At 33.6% G+C, this 20,893-nt stretch overlaps 1 protein-coding gene across 1 annotated transcript in view; it reads right to left on the minus strand.

Moving 5' to 3' along the window:
- Nucleotides 1-19,299, minus strand: part of LOC136032840 (alpha-amylase 4N-like) — a 54,849-nt gene extending 35,550 nt beyond the window's left edge. The window contains exons 1-6 of the mRNA XM_065713250.1: nt 19,071-19,299; nt 13,309-13,466; nt 8,942-9,131; nt 7,191-7,306; nt 4,836-4,945; nt 1,382-1,510 (exon numbers count right to left, since the gene is read on the minus strand). Of these exons, the coding sequence (XP_065569322.1) occupies nt 1,382-1,510; nt 4,836-4,945; nt 7,191-7,306; nt 8,942-9,131; nt 13,309-13,466; nt 19,071-19,238 (871 nt within the window). The 5' untranslated portion in view covers nt 19,239-19,299. The remainder of the gene's footprint in view (nt 1-1,381; nt 1,511-4,835; nt 4,946-7,190; nt 7,307-8,941; nt 9,132-13,308; nt 13,467-19,070) is intronic.
- Between the last annotated feature and the right edge of the window lie 1,594 nt (nt 19,300-20,893).

Genomic DNA, 20,893 nt, shown 5'->3' on the forward strand with positions numbered 1-20,893 from the left:
TACACATATACAATCTGTTTTATTTATTAGTCTTCGAACGGTACTGGAACTAAAAATCTGCTATCCCGACTTCAGTCGTCTTAGGGTCCCAAAATTAGAAAGTTACTAATCAAATTTAAATACAAATAAGCGCCGAATCACGCACCGAAGGCCCGGTTTTATTGAGAAACCCTTATTTGTAACTACAAAGTAACCTCCAGGATACGAACCAAACTTAGAAGAATTTTGAGGTGAATCGAATTAGAGCTAGTTTTCAAAATGGAAAAAATGTGCTTGAAATAAAAGATCTAAATCCCAACTGACCTACCAAATAAAACTAAAGATAAAACGAAAGAAGAGCATAATATATTAGTTTAATTTAAAACTTTTTTTTAGATTATTTCCTTTTTATTCGTCTTACTGCCCTTTTTATTTTTTTCCTTACCCTTTTTTTCTTTTTTTTTTTTTACTATAGACTCATTGTTGTCAAGACTTACTTTTATGTTTTTATGCATTGGAAAAAAAGATTGTAATTAATCCTGGTTGTGTTACTGGGTAAACTTTCAGAATAGCGGCTTTTCCAAAGGAAACCTAATAGAACATAAAGAGAGAAATTTTTAAATTGCTAATTTTATGCTCTTTTCTTATGGCTAAAGCGGCGTTTGTGACAAGTCATCCTCACACCCCTTCCTCTATTGCACTAGATTACATGCAAAAGCGCAGCCCCCCCCCCCTTGATGAAACATATAAAAAGTCCTAATAATATGTTTGTTTTCCTTTCCATTGTTTGATCCATTGTGAAACCGGTTACGCATCCTAGACTTGAAATGTCCACTTTAGCCTGAGTTATTTTGCTAAATACTGGATAAGAATAAATACGATTTTAAATAAGTTAAAAATCTGAATAATAATAGGAAACAATATAATCTGATTAATACGAGTATGCTGCGTATTATAAAGTACAATTTTCATTGTTTTAGTTTTTTTTTAGTTTGATTGACTATGTATCCTAAGGCTATATAAAAGCCATCCCGGGGTTGAAGGGGAATGATCACAAACACGATTTTAACCGTATAAAAGAGCAATCTAAAAATACATCTCTTTTTGTTCTAGCATGTCTCAGTCTCGAGAGCAGCTATTCAACAACTTTACTGTTTTGTTGTTTGTGTTTATTTGTTCTTTTTGTTTGTTTTTGTCATGGCCAGTTTGCAATATAATGCAGAGGTTAAAGCGCTATTATGTACAAGAAGAACGCCTACAGAGAAATAGATTAAACACAAAGTTGATTTGAAGGAATAACTTCAGGGATTAAATACCAAGATTAAGGGGAGCCCTGAGTTGACTACAACCAATTTAGAAATTTTTTCTATTGCAATTTATAAATGAATAGATAAAAACTTACCAAAATTCTTCAAATAGGCAAGTTTTTGTCCATTTTTTTGTCTGAAAACTTCTCCAATTTTTGTAGAATATTTAAATTCTGTAACAACGCCATTACCTGTATATTCATCTGACTTAATTGGCTCATAACCTGGAACAAAAGAAGTACAGAATACTAGAAGTACATATATAAATTCAGTTTTTGGTTCTCGTATAGATTATTTGGCTTTAGTTTTCATTAGAGTTGTCTATTCAAAACAACTTTTTTTTATCTTCCTTCTTTTTGTATCTTCATTTTCAGAAAAAAACATGAAGTATCTAAAGTTTGCATAGTGCTGAAAACAATGCTGCCTTAGTTCAGTCAAAAAAGTTTCATTACTTAAAGTTGAAGCTTTTCAACTTGTAAATTCCCTTTACTTAGTAAATAGCAAAGAATTTCCCAAAACCATTTTATTAAAACTTCAAAAAAGGAATAACTCTACTATTCATTCAAATGATTCTTTAAAGCAAAGAACAGTGAAAAGTCACAGATATGCACAATATAATGTACAGTACCAACGATTTGGTTCACAGATAATTTTACTTGTTTTGAATCTTTGTTTATGTGACATTTCTGGAACTACCATTATCAGGAATATTTGTGGCACCAATTATTTTGTTCTATCAAAACTTTTATAAACTAAATGAAACCTTCAACATTGATGAACTGATATTTATAACAAATTTATATTGGTTCATCTAATTTATATTTATATAAATATTATTGCTTGTAATTACTATTATTAGAAAAAATATTTAGAAATAGGGGTCAATCCCCTGGACTCTTACTTACTGCATTTTGTTAATTTTTTTGTCATTTTTTGTCGGGGAGGGAGGTCCTCAGATCACCCTTTTTTTTTAAAAAAAAGTCAATCAATGTCACCTAGCATTTTAAATAGAATCCTGGGGATGTTTATAGATATTTTTTACCCTGTATATAGTCAATGTTCCTGATATTATTGGCAGTTTTGCTACCGAATTAGATTCTTAGTCTACACGACATTATTTTTAAAGTAACATTTAGTGGTGATACACATGAAACAAAAACGCACTATATGTCGTTTAAGCTCTTGGACACTATTTAAAAGTACTTTTGGAAGGACAGTTAGGGCATCAAGGTAACATCTAATTTTCCCAAAAGGTACATTCATAAATTCTTGTTTTACCCAGTAGTTAAATAAGCTATGCTACACACGAAAGATTTTATTAAAAACAATTTTCCATTTATTATATTGAATTGTCATATGATTTCATCATTTTCTGGGACTTCTTGAACGTCAGCGTAATTTCAAGTGCGAATAAGAATCTTAGAATATCTTAGTTATAATATCTTACATATCTTAGTGAGATAATCAAGAAACCGAATTTCAAGAAACCCTAACTACTAAAATTTTGAACTTTCACCATGCCATCTACTCTACCAACTTTAAAGGTCATTTTTATGCACTGTCAGGGAGTTGTGGGTTATCTTTGTATTTTTAAACAAAATTTTCATTTACGTTTTAAGTAAGTCCTTTTGCTGAAAGTACCAAGGACAGTCAAAATCAACTCTGACTTTTTAGATTGGTTGTTTGAAAACTTATACAACCATATATATATGGATATAAACAATTAAGGAGACCCCGAAAGTTCAATTTTAACGGAACAGACCTCTATGTGCAGTTAAATAATTTCTATTATTTCAAATTAAGTGAAAGAATTAAAATTCTTTCACGGGCGTCAAAATTAAGTGAAAGAAACGGCGATGAAAAACCATCAAAAATGTAGTTTCCTTTGGGGATTAACAGATTCTTATTGTTTGAATTTTTACACACTAAAAATGTTCTCAATTTTTGTTAATTAGTTTCGCTTTTTTATTTTCACAGTTTAACGTGGCAACACTGACAAAAATGTGGTGCTGCCCTAAAAACTTAAAATTTTGAAACCACAAAATAAAAATCATATAAAATTGTGGTTTTCAGGTATGATGGGTCCGGGGACAAAAATAAAGTTTTATTTGTAGGTACTAGAAAACTTGCAGTTGACTCAAAACCAGTTTTAACTGGACTTCAGGAGGAGTCAAGGTGTAGTTCTATCGAAAGAAAGAATTAAATAACGCAAATATCAAAGTAGTAAATATAATAAGAAAGCAATGAGTGTGAATAAGAATAAAGTACAAATAAGGACGTAATTATTATACATAAATTCTATATAGGAAATTAAAAGATGCAAAGGAAAAATTTTATAACTAATAAGCAATTTGGAATTTATAGGGATAAACTTGCCTCTAGTTGGTCTATTGCAGAGGACTGTGCATTGGTACACCAGTATCTGGTACCGAGAAAAGTTAAAAGTATAACAGTCCAGAATAGGGATGAAACCTTTTAATCGACAGTGAACAGATGTACAATTTTTAAGTGGATTGTTCGAAAACATATACACTGTTCATCATCAGCAGTAAAACTAAAAGACACAAATAAAAAGAAACAAAATTTATACCCAATAAACTAATTACATATAGTTTATCGCTCTTATTTATTTTTTTCAATGCAACAGCGGAAGCAAATCTTCTTGACCTTTTCGGTTCCGGTTCATTAAATTTTTTTGACATATCAGGTGGACAGAGGTCATAGCTCTTACGTGAAGTGATATTTAATTTTATTTTTGTTCACTGTCGATTAAAAGGTTTCATCCCTATTCTGAACTGCTATACTTTCGTCATGGAAAGGCAGTGTGGTCTTCGAAGTTATCTACGAGGAAAGTTAATTAACTATTCTGCCTATCTGCACCAAATAAAAAGAAGTGATATTTAATTTTATATCTGTTCACTGTCGATTAAAAGGTTTCATCCCTACTCTGAACTATTATACTTTCGTCATGGAAAGGCAGTGTGGTCTTCGAAGTTATCTACGAGGAAAGTTAATTAACTTTTCTGCCTATCTGCAGCAAATAAAAAGAAGAGACATACGTCTTTTAAGCTTGTCAACTACAATATCTTTTAAGAACAGTTAACCACAGCCGTTATTTTCTTTTCACCAAAAAAAAACAAAAAAAACTTGAAGCACCGAGAAGGACAGACTAAGAAACAAAAGAAATAAAATTCGACGAATTATAGGCTATAAAGTATGCAAAAAATGTTAGAAAAATAATTTAAGGGTTTTGTCTATCTTAGATACTTGTTAAGTTGTTGGATAGTTCTGTCTGTCTTTGATAATACCATTCAGGAATGGATGTATAGCTTAAAATAAGGTTCAGGAAGGCATTTTTAAGTGAGATACAGAGGAGATCACTCAAGCTAAAGAAAGGAAAGAATGTCTACTAAAGACACAAAAAGAATCTTATCTCACATTTTAAAGACACCGTATGAACAGACAAAAAAATGGAGAAAAAAAGAACTAAATACGGGTGAAACAATAAAGAATTTATTTCATCCCAGTTTTTTTTCATAGATAACTTACCAAGGTCAATTACTTCCTGGAAAATGAACGGCTTTCCAAATGAAGTTGAAGGCATTGAATCAACAATTGCCTTTACGTCTCCTGGCCACATGTGTTTTGCAGCATCGAATCTGTAAATTAAAACTCAATCTGTCTTAAAAACAATAAAAAACATAATGATGGATTAGCAGCAATCCTAATTCTGAAGATGACCTCTCTGTAGTTATTATTGCAAGTTCAGACCCCAAGGTCAAATCATGTACTAGATGTTGGTAGTTTGCATTACCAACTAATTTGAAAAAAAGCTCAAATATTCCTTTTCTTTGATAGTTTTTGCTAATTTTCATTGCAAAAAAACTCTCAGAACTTATAAACTAGATTTAGAATAGTATGCTGCTTGAAATCGTGCAAAACAAAATCATTTTCCAGTTTAATATTCTCTTTGGGTAAACACATGGCCTCAAATTTCCCTTTTCCTCTCAAATTTTCCAGTAAAGCAATTAATAACTGTCTTACAGAATTTACATTTTGATTTAGGCCACTCGGGCATGTCAGGCTACTGACGTGTCGTAAAAATGATTTAGGCTAAGTAGCATATAGATCGTATCAACCATTTACGTAGTGCAACCATTATCAACCTGTGCTACGTAAATTACCATCTTTATAATTTTTTTTTATTCTTGAAGCTGTAGACTAAGGTTAACTCTAGTTTGGCATTGTGGAGTGACATGAATGAGAGGAAAATTTTCAAGTATAGTTGAAAATTTTCAAGTAAACTACTGTCAGCCAGCGTGTCTTCCCCGGGGAGACCCTTCAACAAAGTTGACTCTAGTTCGGCATTGTGCAGTTACATGCATGAGAGGTGTAGCATAAGTGGGAGACAGTAACAACGGCAATCAAGGGGTAAAATTAACCTTGACTTGATGCCCACTTAATTGGACAATCTTTCTTGGCTTTGTCTACAATTGGCCATGACTTGACTTTTCACACAGCTATTCCATTTTCAATTCAAAAATCAACGGACTCGTCAATAGTCAACATATATTTATTAAATCGGTCTTGAGTTTATAAAGCCCATGTATTTCTCCTCGTTTAGAAAACACTCTCAGCACCTATCTTTATAGGTGCATTTCCTGCATGATGAGACTATGTTGAAAAATATTGGAAAAAAAATTGAAAAATTGAAAAATTTACAGTTTTATGTGCGTCAGTATCTGGAAAATAACAGAGATAAACTTAGGTCACTTTAATACCTTATTTCAGGTTTAAAGCACGTGACGTATGTTTCACTGAAAATAAAGTAAAAAAAACTAAACAATTCTTGGAAAAATGTGACAGTTTCCCTGAAATCTTTCGTTCAGTATAGCATAAGTACAAATAGCTACTTCTTTGACGGAGCTTTCCTTAGATATTTGATATTTGACCAAGGTCATTCATCTCTTGCAATTTGATTGCGAGAAAAAAGGAATAGAAAAAAGATTTATATTCTCCTTAACATGAAAGCCTGTAATATCCACAAAAATAACTCAGTTTTCTCCTCGAAACCTTTTAACAAATAAAACCACTGCTCAGTTTAACAATATTTTAGCAACCATTTACTGCCTACTTCAGACTAAATCTCAGTAAACCACATCCTTCTCTGAAATGCGGTCGCTTCATTTTCATAGACACTTTTGTAGGATAAATTTTAGCCACATTGGAAAGTGGTAACATTTGTGGCGGAACATGAAACGGGTTTCATGTCCAAAAAACAGGAATTTACCCAACCTATCCTCCTTGTAGGCTATTCAGAGTAATTCATTAGTTATTCAATGTTATCCGTATGTAGTTGAATTTAGAACGAAATTGCTTTATTTCTTAGGACAATCGGAGTTTTCACAATTATTCATGTTTTGCATGTGACCACTGAGCATGCTATTTCAATCCAGTGATAGGAGGGCTTGAGCATGCCTCAATTTCTACCTGTTGCAGTTTTTTTTTTTTTTTAATGTTTTGTTGTTTTTTCTAACATACTTTATTTGGAGTTGGGGGGTAATTTTTTTTGAAAACCACATAAAAAATTAGTTTTTATGCTTTTTTATGAGTCGGACAAATATTTTTTTTGGGGGGGGGACCGGTATCCCCCCCCCCCCTAGATACGGCCTAAGTTATATCATTTTCTTGCGTTTTCATTTCACAGTTTAAGTTCTCAAGTAGATTAAAATTTATTTTTCTAATTCAAATTATCAACATTCCAGGTTACATATATACCATTCAGTTTTAAACCAACCCAAGATTAAACTCCTTACAGGATCATTCCACGAGACACTGTATTTTAAAAGCAACCATAAAACACCCCATTTAAAGCAAATAAGGAATCAGTATTTTTATATTTACCTAAAGCCTGCAACACCCATTTCTACTAATTTGTTGAAAAATTCAAGAAGCTTGCCACGGACGTAGTCACTTCCTTGCCGAACATCAGGCATTCCACTCAATCGACAGTTTCGGACCTAAGTTAAATTAAAGAAAAGATAAACTTTTTTTATTATAGCAAAAAAGAGAAATTGTTACAAGCAAACATATTAGAGGTATCGGCCACGCATTATTTGACAAATCGTACATGTTCTTAAAGTTATTTCGGGGTTACTTGAGACGATCCCGAACAGAAAATATAGATCTAAACATTAAGTGAATTTTATTTAAATAAGTTGGACAGTCAGCTGGTTAGTCTTGTCAGCAGTTTTTCAGAAATGGCTAAAGGTATAAGTTGAAACTTTCAGGGAATGTTGAGAGAGTGTTGAAAGAGATTTAGTTACAGCACTCGTTAATGCTGTAGCTTGAGCTACAGAAATTACAGCATATCCTGCTATAATCTGAAGTTACAGCCTTTCTTCAGGTTAAATTAAAGATAAATAATCTAAATCTGTCGAATTATTTAAATTGGAAAATAATTTGATATAGCTAAAACTTACAAGTTTAAAGTTTTCCCATGGTTTTAAGTCTTTGGCCCAATATTTTCTTATTGTTAAGTCAATTTTTTTTCTTACTTTTAAGTCTTCAATGAATCCTTTACTTTAAAAAAAGAGAGACATCCACAAATACCCAACATATTATATGAGAGAATTAAAAGAATAATGACATAAGTGTCGTGAATTTAAACATTAATTTAATAAATACATTTTTAGAAGTAGGGTGGAGGGGTTAGGGGTCATAACTGTACCCTTCTATGACCATAAACAGATTTTTCAGTAATACGTAGAGGCTATGGGTTTTATTGTGAAAATACAAGCTCAGTAAATAGTGGCAAACTCCTTCCTCTCCTGACTTGAGTGCAGTTTAATTATCTGCGGTTTCCACTTAGTTAGACGAATTTGAGTCAACAAGGAGGTGAACACTCCTTTCGTCCCTCATATATACCTTTTATGTAAAAAAGTTAATTTAATTTTCCTGCAATCACTGGGCATTTTCCCTTTACCAGAGCTAATAACTTTCAGCGTTTTATTCTAAACTCATTACCACCATATAGCATTACTATATTCATCAGGATCTGGATCCCTGTTATTTTTCAATCATTAAATATATTGTTAAATATCTCTAACTCATCCTTAGTAGTAAGTCCTCCTTCCCTTCTTAATCGTCAAAATTTATCTCACTACTTCCTGAATTGTTCCTTTCTCTAAGCCTTGAAGCTTATTTGTTACTAACTGTGGGCTTCTTCAAATATTTACCTGGAACTAGTCCAAAATAACTGCTTCCCTCAATTGCTTAACATACCAATATAAAATCTTTCACTTCTTCCGTCTGGCTGTCGAATCTCTTTAGATACTCATATAATCCTATGAACACTTTTAAACTATATGCGAAATAAATTTGGAACTTCGGGCAAAAACAACAATCATTAAGCATTCTTCCCTCTCTCCCACTTAAAAAAAAACTTCCAGGCTTATCCACCTCTTCCTGAAAAAAATTATGTGGGCAACCTCGAAAGAAAGCCTTGTTTTAATGTAACTTAGAAAATAAATGTACCTTAATGAAAAAATAGCCTTGCTAAACTATTAAACCTAATAAACTAGACTAGGGTAGTGAACCGACTACAGACTAAAGCTAGTTTAAAAAAAAATTGCTCAAAACACATGTTTACTTACTGCATTTGGATTATCATAACTGTTACCAATGTCACAACTTGAGTTCGGACACTCTGAGCAAGGAGTAAAGTCATTTGGCCCAAAAGGAATTGCTGGGTATGAGGGCCCACCTGCATCGTAGCTCGATCCTCCAGTGGTGCCAGTCCATCCACCACCTGCAAGCTGATTAAACACAGCATCAACATAAATCCTGTAAAGAAACGTTGGCGTTCATCAAACATAATGGTGAGACTCTTTAAGCTGCAGAAAAACATTGTTTTAGGCGGCAGCTTTTTCTTTCAAACACGCGTCTGTTTCCTGGCCAATTGTAGAAAATGTTATTTTTTTGTTGTCACATAGCCGATAGCTTATAAATCTATTTGATGTCTAAAGAGTTGGAGAAGACTCGTTTACCCTTAACAGTAGCAAATTCGAATTTTGGATGCGTTAGAACCCAGTGGTATAAATGGATCTTTAAATAACACGGTTTTAGAGGCTTTACACTGTCTGTATTCATGGAATCTGTCGCAGAATATTTTATTGTTGTAAATATGATTCAGTAAAGTAATACCTTGTCCACATTTTGGTCAAACTCTTTAATTTAATCAAAGTTACGCACGACTACAACGCCAATTATGTATCCAGTTTATAATTTTTCGAACTGAATAACGTTCAACTTCCAAGCATAAAATTTGTGATTGAGCAATTAGAGTCAAGACCTATGGTGTAATTTTGAAAATAGAAAATAGGAAAGGTTGAAGGTTGACTCCATAGAACAAAAACGATTGGACAACTGAAGAATGAAAATCTAGGAAGAGGAAAATTGACCAAAGAAGTCAGAAACAAGTCGAGGATGAAAACTGAATGATAAAACTCTCCCCTGTTTTTTCCAGGCCATAGAGCCTTACGGGAGAGACTAAGTTGAAGTAGTTGCTGTAAATTTATTGATGAATAAATGAAACTCTGAAAACTGACCAAAGAAGACAAAAAAAAATGAATAGAAGGTAAAACGAAAAAATGAAGACAGTTGCGACCTGTCAAATAATCCCTCATCTTTCTTTTCCGTATTTTCCTTTTTGTATAAGGAATTCTGAATCGGGGAGATTAGAAACAACTGGAAGATGAAGAACAAGGGGACAAAAATTAATTAGAAGAAAACAATAAACTGTTGGTAAAACGAAAACGATTAGCCAAGTTCCCTTATTTTTTCGTTTGCCTTTCTTTACTTTCAATTTTTTGTTGTGAAATAGGCTTGAATCTCCCAAGAGTCTGGTACAATAGAATTTTCTTCTTATATACCTTTTTATTTTAGCGGAAGAATAAAAGCTGTTACTTTTATGTTGCCTTACACAATGGAAAGAAATCAAAAAAAAAAATTATCGGTATGTAATGTGTTTTGTGGGAAAAGTACATTCGGTATCTGAGATATCAAATTATTTGAAGAATCTTAGGGTTTAGGACTCCCCCTTCGCTTTCGAAAAGTCCTACTCTAGATATAGCATTGAAATTGTTTCCGAAGCATTCTTTTTAATTCAAAAAAATCATATGCCATTAGACCTTAATTTTACGATCTATGCATTATAAGTTGAAGCGCATTCCTGAATGCGTCTACGTGAAGGGGGATAAGGGACTGTATGCTCCAAATTTTTCAAATTTCACTGTTAATAAGACGAATCTCACAAAAAATAATAGAAATAATATTAAAGCAAAACGTTGGGAATAAAATAGTGTTAACGCAAGGTTTTCAAACCAATTGCTTGCCATTTTAATTTTATGCTTTTGTAATACAAATATGATGTTGAAATCAAGCAAGAACCCATATCATTACCAAATGTTGGCTTTTTTTATTGACAGGTGCGGCTCAGGCATAATTTCACACTTTGAGAATAGACAATAATAAAGAATAGTGGCACACAGAATTAATGAAAAAAGCACTATTTTTGTCTGTAAATAGGGTAATAATGAAACTCAGCACAAAAAAATTACATCAGTTAAAAGAAGATTACGAGAGAATTGATTATAATCATGAAGTCTAGGGGATGAGGACAAGAGCAAAAGCTTTGAGATGGTTTTCCAAATTAAAAGAGAATCTGGCTGAGGTGAGGAAAGCAGAAGAATAAGATCCAATTTGAGGGAATGGTCATATGATGCGGGAATATAAGAAATTTATTTACGAAATAGGGGTAATTTATTTACGAAATAGATAATTTATTTACGAAATAAGTGCAAGGAGTGTGTAGATTTGATTAATGACTGAAAATTATAGTTAGTGATGAATATTTTGCGTTTTGACAGGTTATGATGATTTCTCAGGCTAGCAATGGATCACAAAAGTATATTATTTTTAATTTTCTGTAATGTTTTGTTTGTGCAGCGTGAATTACTTAGGATTAAAGCCCTCATTTCCCATTGCTATGACCCATTGGCTGTTCAAGAAATAAAAAATATTATTGTTTTTTCTGCAAAAATGTATAATTTTGTATTTTTTGCCAGAAGAAAGATCACAGATGTGTGTTTATTTGTTTGTTTGTTTGTGTTTTTTTTTCCCATGGGTGATCGCATCAAATCAATAATCCTAGAATATCGAGAAAGAGCTAGCTTATTCAAACGGAAAATAAAAGTTATAGAGCCCATATAAGTGATCAAAAAGATTGGAGGATTAAATCCTCTCCTATAGTTTTTTTCCACACTTGCCCATGAATTGAAATGTCTCATAACGAGCCTGATATTATTCAAAAGCCAAGCTATCTTGCTCATTGCAGTGAGGAAAAAAGAGCAGTGACAAACAAAAGCTCTACAAGTGGTGAAATGCAACTAATTTTCATTATTAATTTAACTGAAGGGAAAAACCAGCCCTCAAATGGTATGCGAACTTGATGGAAGTCATACTCTGACATCAACAGAGACTTTTTCCCCAGTGTTCTGCCATCTATGTTTAAGTTAGGTTTTATGAGCGTAACAGCTTTAAGGACTAATGATTCCATGAGCATCCTTTTTATATCCCATCTCTAATTTACTCTAAACTTCCCCAGTGCTTTATTAAAAGCATTTATGAGTGGACAAAATGTTGTTAGTGGCTAATTGCAAGCGTTTTATTTTTTGATAAACCTTTTAAATATTTAGGCTGAAAATTTCATTTTGAAAATTGGTTTTGGCTCTCACAGATTGAAATTTTAGCGTACAAAGCAATTTTCTCTCTGAAATTTAGAAAACTGGGTCATAAAAAATATCTTTGAGACTTCAGGCCCCCCACCCAAAGAAAGATGCGACTGGCCCTCCTCCATAATAGCTGATGCAAAATTATGCACCGTTGTTCATGATATTACGAAGCTTGAAATGAATTAACTCAGGTAAATGTAAAACAACTTTTCCATATTAACAGCTTATTGTGCATGGAACGAATACGTCTATAGAAGCAATAAATGTGCCACCGCACGCAAATATAGCGAATGTATCTATAGGATCAAATGCGCTGGAAAAATCGTTATGTAGTTTTTCGGTAGTTCTTAATCTATCATTATGTAGAATAGTAATGAAAAATCATTACGTAGTTTTTCGGTAGTTCTTAATCTATCTTAATCGTAAAAAGTCAGAAACGCTTTCAATTTCCGTTCGAATATTCTACTATCTACTATCTACTTCTCTACTTCTACTTCTCTTCCAATATTCTACTATCATTGATTCGATACGATCACAATTTTTGTAGATATGGACTTGAAACCAATGCACCGGGGTTTTTTGATAATATGAATTTGACATTGTAATTTTCACCTAGGTCACTCCCCTTTTGGGATGTGTTTTTCCTCTTTTTTGAAATTACAAAAATTGTCTCGGACTTGCAGCTTTTGGTTGACAACTTTAAAATAAATGGACATATTTAGAGTCATCATGAAAAACCAGTTCTTTTTATGTATATATGGTTGTCAAAACAAGTTTTTTCAGAGTTTCAGTTACCATTAGCACGAGTCGCTACGGTAACCACTTAAAATTTTTTACCATGAACTGTTTAAACTGAGAAATAACTGATCGGAAAACCTTAGCTAATGAACAAAGTCGCTTGATTTTAATATATGTTACAAAAAATTTGTCAGTAACCCTTTAGCTAGAGCCACTGAATTAGCTAGAGCCATTACTCCTCTTTTAGGAGTAAATATATCCCTGGCAGTGTTCTTAGGGAGTAAAGACCGTGTACAAGACTACTGAAGCAAAGCAATTCATAAAAAAAAAACAGGATCTGATTCTTTTGTGATTTACATTTTATTTTAATTCACTTAAACTTTCTTCAATTACCAGTAAAAAAAAATACAACTTTTACTAGTAAATGCAAATAGGATAAAGTAAATTATTCAGCATGGGGAAGGACTTTCAAGAGCCCTGTATAAACATACCTAACTCCCACATTATTGCAACGTTGAACCATGCTCCTGAAGGCCCCTTCATCACCAGATCTTGTAATTATGTTGAAGGAAACTCCCTGGTAGCGTTCCCACCAAGGTCTCTGAACTGACCCGGCATGACCAATGATATTTTCATTGATCGGAGAAACCTGAAAATAAAGCACTGGCTTAAGGTTTTTGTATCTGTTCTCTCGATATTCACTTAAGTACTACCACCTTTGTATTCTTCATTTCTGCTTCGTCCTTTCCCTTTCATTTTTTCTTCTTCATAATATCTTAGTTTTTTCCTCTTATTGTACTTATTATTTTCTATCGTAGTTTAAAAAAAAGTAGTGGTTTACGTAGTTTTTAAAGTTCGCAGTTTTTATCGGATGACTTGAAACCTGAAATTCGGGCATAGTTGCTTATGACATACGTTATTAAATGTTACGTTTTCTTATCTAACATTTTTTAATCATAGATAGAGAAAAAGGTTTGAAAAGACAGAAGCTTAATCTTCTGTCTGTATTGTAAAAAAAAAAAAAATCATTAACAGACCAATTTATTTTCGGCAATAATTTTCGGATGGAGAGAAATATTCTTAGCTGCTTAATGATTATGGAGCACCTAAAAGGGTCATTCATAAGCGGGTATTGTACCCTCGTATTATTTCTCTACCACTAAATTGTTTAACAATGTTGTAGCAAAGACAAAGGTTCATCCTTTACCGATCAATCCTTAAAAACTTAAAACCATCCATGAAAAGAGTACCTTTGGAGGGGGAGGGGGTTTGAAGTGCCAGAAAAGGTTTTTAAGGTTATTAAATTTTAAATTTCAAGAAAGTGAATATGTTTCTTCGAAAAAAAGTTGTTACGGAGATGCTAATCACTTCTCCCACCTCTACGCAGCTAAGCATATGAGTTCAATGTATTTAACACTCGAACGTACGATAAAACGACGCAGAACCAAAATAACAGCAACGCTTGCAATGCACTGCAATACATACAATCATGTCTGCAACAACCATTCATAGTGCAGCACTTCTGTATTCACATTGCAAGCTTAGTCCAAACATATTACATAAAATAAAGGGTTGTCACGGGTTGAATTCATTCCCACTACATAGCGATCCAAATGACCTTTCATGAAAGTTTAGAAACCTTTGGCTTAAAAATACACTTATTGAGGCTTCATTTTGAATGGACTGTATACATATTTATGGACAAATGCGACAGCCATGACAGAGCCGTGGTATGACTCCTTAAACTGGGGAACCCATACAAACTTATTTTCAAAAGTTAAATATCTCTGCCACTGGCTATCTCAGAACTTTCACTAGAAATCCTTTCGGCCCTATCCGTGGCTCTATTTGGGTCAAAGTGGTTCTTTGGCTGCATAAAATGACAGAAATCTTTCGCTAAAACATCTTTTCGCTACTTAAAAAGGGCATTAGAACCGAAAATTCCCGTTCGAATAATCTCTTGCGACATTCTACGGCCACTGGTTCGACATGATTAGGTAAAGGTAAAGAATAAGATCTCCATTTCTTGGCCCTTCAGCCAGGAAGTGCAATGGGGGGAGAGGGGGTAACCATCCTGTGCTTTCGCACACCCTTCCTGTTTACCTTCCCCAGATTTCTCCTGGTACCCATTTAGAGCTGGGTCGACTCTGGCTGAGCTTACTGAGTCACGCCACTGACCCCCATCCCAAGCCAAATAATTGGGTACACTAGGATTCGACCCCTCGCCCTCTTGGACAAAGGATCCTAAATCCAGCGCACCAATCCACTCGGCTAGGACGGTTAATCGGCCTCGACATGTTTAACCATAGGGTAAAAAAAAAAGAAAAAAAAAGCAAGCAAAAAACACGCGTTTGTGACCATCCTTCTTGGGAAAAAAAGTACAAAATCGGATATTTTCGTTAATAGGAGATTAAAAACTCTCTTCTAGCGGGAATGGTCAAACTGAATTTGAATGTAGAATTTTCTTTAAGACTTACCCTTTTTTTGGGTAGGTGTTTACTCCTCTTTCTGAAATTATGCGATTGTTCGTATTCTAATCTAATGGGAAACATCAAACTTTTTATATTTTGCATACTTGGAATCAACATTATAACTAGATTCGTTTGATGTACATATTGCTATAGAACTTCCGCGGTTTTTGGAGTGAATGGTATTTCACCGTTGAACAGTTCCGTCATTTACCGTGAATTATTCCAAATAATTTAAAGTCAACAATTCAATATATGTAAAGTTGGAAAAATTCTTTGGTTCCTTTTTTCAAATAAATCATGAAATTCAAGACAAATCTAAAACTATGTTTTGGCAGATGATAATGGATTTTGTCAAGTAAAAACAACCAAGCGATGTAATTGGGTGAATTTCAGCTCTTATGTCTGATGCAAAACAAAAAGTGCCGAAGTCTTCCTGGACAGTACTAGAAAAAAAAAGGCTTCCTTTGACTAACACTACGCATTTTCCGTCTCAAACCTTCTTTTATCAGGAGTGCACACACTCTGTCTCCAATCCGTTTCTGGTAAACCCTTCGTACATTCCATATGTGCGATATGTATGTGTTCACTCCTTCTGTAAAAAGTGCAGGTGCTCCGCCTTCAACCTTCTTTGGTAAACATTTGCCTACATTCTGTCTTCGATTTCTTTGGTTCGGTTCACATTATTATGTATTGTACCCCACACAAAAATTCTTTATTATCACCATCCCCCCACCCCAAAAACAACTGCACACCTGCCTAACCGTTTCATTTCAAAGTGTGTATAGTGCCTATGACCCATCTCCCACCCCTCTACTCAATAGTACACGCACTCCGTTTCACAAACAATGTTCAAACGACAGAATCGAATTTATTCAGAAGGACTCTTTTCGAATCTTGTTTGAAAAGGGTAAAATTCAATTGGTGGCCCTCCGGAAGACTTTTGCCTGGCCACATTAAAACTCAGAAGAGACAGCGTTTCAGCGAATTCTGCGTTTCGCCAAACACTGCACAAATAGCTGAGCAACAAAAAAGAAATTACTTATTGTAACGAAGGAAATGCATTGCGCATAGACTGCAGTAGCCAACAGCACGATTTGGTGCGTTTTGAGGCTTTGCCCCAGCCGAAAAAGATACATTTAAAAAAAAGAAATAGACAATTTTAGACAAACTACCTTCATACATTTACTTAAAAGACGATCGGTGTATTTAAATAGTCTTTGCTCCTGATAAGACAGAAAAGTGTATTTGCATCCAAAAATAAGTTAAATTTGTAAGACATTAAGTCTTTGTGATAAATATGCCAATCAATTAAAAGTTTTATCCTGTTAGAAAATGATTCCTTTAGTCAATCAAAATTATTAAACATATATTTATTTTATACATGCTCTTTTTTTCATTTTTTTTTCTTACGGGTTTGATAGGAAAACAGCGAATGACTCAGTCAATAAAAGACCATATTCTATTGAAATACATTAAATAAATGAAAACCCATGAAAGATAATGAACATAGTGTTTTCATTGGCTCACTCTACATTTTTCATTACGAACATTCACTAAAAAGCGGATTTTGAGTCGTATATTTAACTTAAAGAGATTATGCTCCGCAGTAACAAAAATGGGTTTTAGTCAGTGGCATAGATGGCATTAGAAAGTGGCATAGCTATACCATAGCTCAGGAGGGGGGCAAACTCACTCCACGGTAATCTAAACGAATACATATTAAACATGTAGTTTAAAAACATAATAGCTATTCGAAAACCCTTTTCTCAATTGAACCCGAGTCAGGAAGAGGTGGACTTCAAAACACCTCTAAGACCCCCAGGAATACACTGGACCGGCCAAAATAGAATGAATGGAATTTAGATTCTAGATGAATCGAGCATAAAATGGCTTGAAACAGTATGCCAAATTGGTGATTTCTTTTTCTTTCCAGTTTCATAGAAGACAGCTGGAAGCTTTGAAAAAATCTTAGAGATTGGAATCTAAAGTCATGAGTGTTTATAAAGTGTTCTATGAACAAACTACATTTTCTCCTTAGGAAATTTTCCTAAGTTAATAAAGAGCCATATTTGAACCCAAAAGAAGCACAAATAATCCCATACAATAATTCAAATTAGAAACAAACCAAAATTACTATTAATGAATAAATGAAAGAAAACGAACAGAGATTAAAATTTAACAGTCACATCAAACATAAATGTACAAATGAATAAATATATACTAAAAATATATCCTTTACATGAAAAAATATACCCTATAGATGAATATATGAATTATAAAACAAATAGAAATTGAAACGGATAAATATGCCAAACTTGAAAATTAATAAACATTACCACAGATTGGGGTAGGCCCAGGGCCCCTTCAAATCGGTTCTAAAGGCCATAGCGCCGTTTCTGCTTTACTAAAAATGATCTGTATTTCAAGAAATGTATGTTCCAACATTTCGAGAATCGTTTTTTCATAGGTCATAAAGTCCACATTCACAAATAAAGAGCGGAGGTTCTACTCTCCAATCAAATCCTCTAATAGGCTTGTCATTTTCTTTTATTGAAAACGATGCGCATTAGTGTGGTTATTATTTTTCGAAACTTCGGTTCGTTTTTAATTGGCATAGTTTTACTGTTGGTTAATGTTAGGAATATTTGTAAAAGTTTTCGCATTTTTCTGCTTAAGATTGGGAATGTTCGATTGTAATCCAAATTTTACAGAAAACTTGAGGACTCAGTCACGATTTTAAATCGACAGTAGTTTTGATTGTAAATATTTAATATTAGTTTTACCATGGAATTTTGGATGGATGAGCAGCGGGATTATTATTCATAATATTTAAATATCTGCGCAATTTTGATCTTTTATGAGAGTTGAAGCCACCCTGACCCACATTCTGTAGGTAAACTTGAAATGATTTAATTAGGAAATTAATTTCCATTCATTTTTTTTATTTCACATAGTCTATTTTTGTGCTTTAAGGAAAAAAGCAATAGCAATTTATTTTTAATTTTATTGATTAAGAACTTAAGCGTTGGATTCTGAATTTTGGCAGATTTTTTCAGACATAACTGATTTTTGAACCAAATCAGATAATAGCAATGTTGAAAAATCATACCCTTCGAATCTTCGAAGATTATTTTCTAAATCTGTAGAATAATCTTAGTTCCATTGCTAAAATCTTAATAATTTGACGTCAGTCATTTTCGCTAAGCCGAAAAATAGATGTTTTTTTCACACATTGGTGATTTTCGTTTTTTTCTGTCTGCCAAGAATATTACTCATAGGTTTTAATCTTAGAATTTGGCTAACTCATGTTCGTGTTGTCTCAACAGTAGTCTTGTTAAATTAAATTTTAAACTATGTGCTAAAAGTATACTATTCAGCATATATTTCCGGGACCCAGAAAATTCTCCTCCTTCACTAAAAATATGTTTTCCTCTTGGCCCAAAGGATGATCTCTAAAAGTTTCACTAAAATATGTTTTCTTAAATTTTTTTCTTAAATAATAAATATGTTTTATTAAATATGTCTTCTTCACTAAAAATATGTTTTCCTCTTGGCCCAAAGGACGATCTCTTAAAATTTCAAACCCAGACAATCAAGAAAAACACACCCCTTTTTCCAATATAAAATCTATCAGCCATCGGTTGACAAATCGCATATTTACTTCGTCCTCCGCAAGATTCGTGTCTCACCATCAGAAGTCAGAAGGGTCAGTATGTCTCTGCTTTACACCCAATCCTGCTTTTACCCATTACTAAACAAATAGTACTTAGGGGAATAATCACCTGGACTCCACCATAGCCCTTGGGACCTAAAAATCTTTCACATTCATCGGCAATGTCATCCCATCTCCATTCAAAAAGATGGACCATCGTTGTTCGTCCTGGGTCATAGCCAGGATTGTATTGTGCATAGACTGCAGTGGCCAACGACAAAAGCACAATTAAGTGCATCTTGAGGCTTTGCCACTTCCGATAAACCAAAATTAAAAAAACAAAGAACAAATAAAACTGACAGATTTAGACATATTGTCTTTATATATTAGTATAAAACATGATAAGTTTATTTAAATGGCCTTTGCTCCTGATAAGACGGAAAAGTTTACATTTACATATGAAAATAATTTTAATTTCCAATGCTCTGTTATCACTAATATGCCAATCAATTAAGGGAATGATCATGTTAGAGAATAAAAATTAATTTGCTCAAAAAATGGTTTTGCACATGAATCTGCGCCGTTTCGGTTATTTCTGACTATGCACCACAAGATTCGAAAAACCAGGTAAGTAATTATACACTACAACTCACTTAACATATTCATCAAAACACAGTTGGCTCCTGGGAAACAATTTCTGGAAAGACATTTGACCCAAAATAATTTCTTTGTGTTTCTAATGCAACACACGTGACCACAAATGTATTTTACATATTGTCGCTTCTTCAACTCTACTTTTTCTAGAGGGGTTTCTCGAAAAACGGTAAAGGACTCAGGCAATAAAACGAAGTTTCCTTGCAATAGATTAAAGTAAATTAAACCCTGAAAGCTCATAAAAATACTGTTTTCACTTACTCATTTCTCTCCAGTTTTATGGTAAAAATTCAATAAGATCCGGCTTTTGAATTTTAAGTTTCACTTGTAGAAATTCAATTTTGCACTGACAAAAGAATTCTAGTTATTTTGTAAACTATTTTGTACTCGACAGTGGCATAGCCAGAGGAGAACCAGCGTGAATATTGACTTCAAAGACATAACAGCTATGCGAACCAATCTTCTCAGTTGAACACTACACAACGTAAAATCCTGGCCATGGCCTTGATCCTCTAAAAGTAATCTTCTTGCAACACAGTTTTTTTTTTTTTGTCACCTATTGTGCAGTGGAGTAACTAGGAAGAGGTAGAGTTCAAAACACGAATAGGCTCCCTAAGAACACGTTAGACCCACCTAACGTGGAATCCTGGTTAGGTCCCAGATTTTATATATTCCAGACGAATCAGTCAAAAAATGTCTTGAGATGTTATGTCGACTTTGTAAATTTTTCGTTCCTAGCTCGCAGATACAGTTTGGTGTCCCTTAACACGCAGAAACGCGTAAGCGACACCGCTACAATTTTATAATAGCTAAGAATGCTGCCTGGGAGTCAAATAGCCAGTTGCTATACTGAGACAAAATTTATGTTCTGGAAAAATACAACGTAGTCAATGGTCTCTTAAAGGGACAAGTACCGGGGCTAATCCGTACCTTCTAACAGTTGTCCATGCTAAGTAGTCATCTGCTTCTAACCTGGTTTTAGTAACTATCATTTTAAGACTTAAAAAATGCCTAGTAAATTAGAAGAGTCGTTGGGGCTCTTGGGTCCTACAGATCAGTTATATCAACTGATGTCGTTTTGTCGTTGATATTCAACTGAATATCAACTGTGATGCCCTTTGGCCATCATATTAATTTTTATTTACTTTTTATTGTAATGTTTATCACAAGAAGAAGAAAAATCTGGATCATCTGGTTTTGTTTATAAAAAGAGAAGGAGAGCATAATCGAAGCGTTTTTCTTATTGGTAATTAATTTACAAAACCCATTTTTTTTTAGTTTCACAGAGAGCTTTGTTCA

Source organism: Artemia franciscana, chromosome 11 (assembly GCF_032884065.1).
Source record: "Artemia franciscana chromosome 11, ASM3288406v1, whole genome shotgun sequence".
Lineage (NCBI taxonomy): Eukaryota > Metazoa > Arthropoda > Branchiopoda > Anostraca > Artemiidae > Artemia > Artemia franciscana.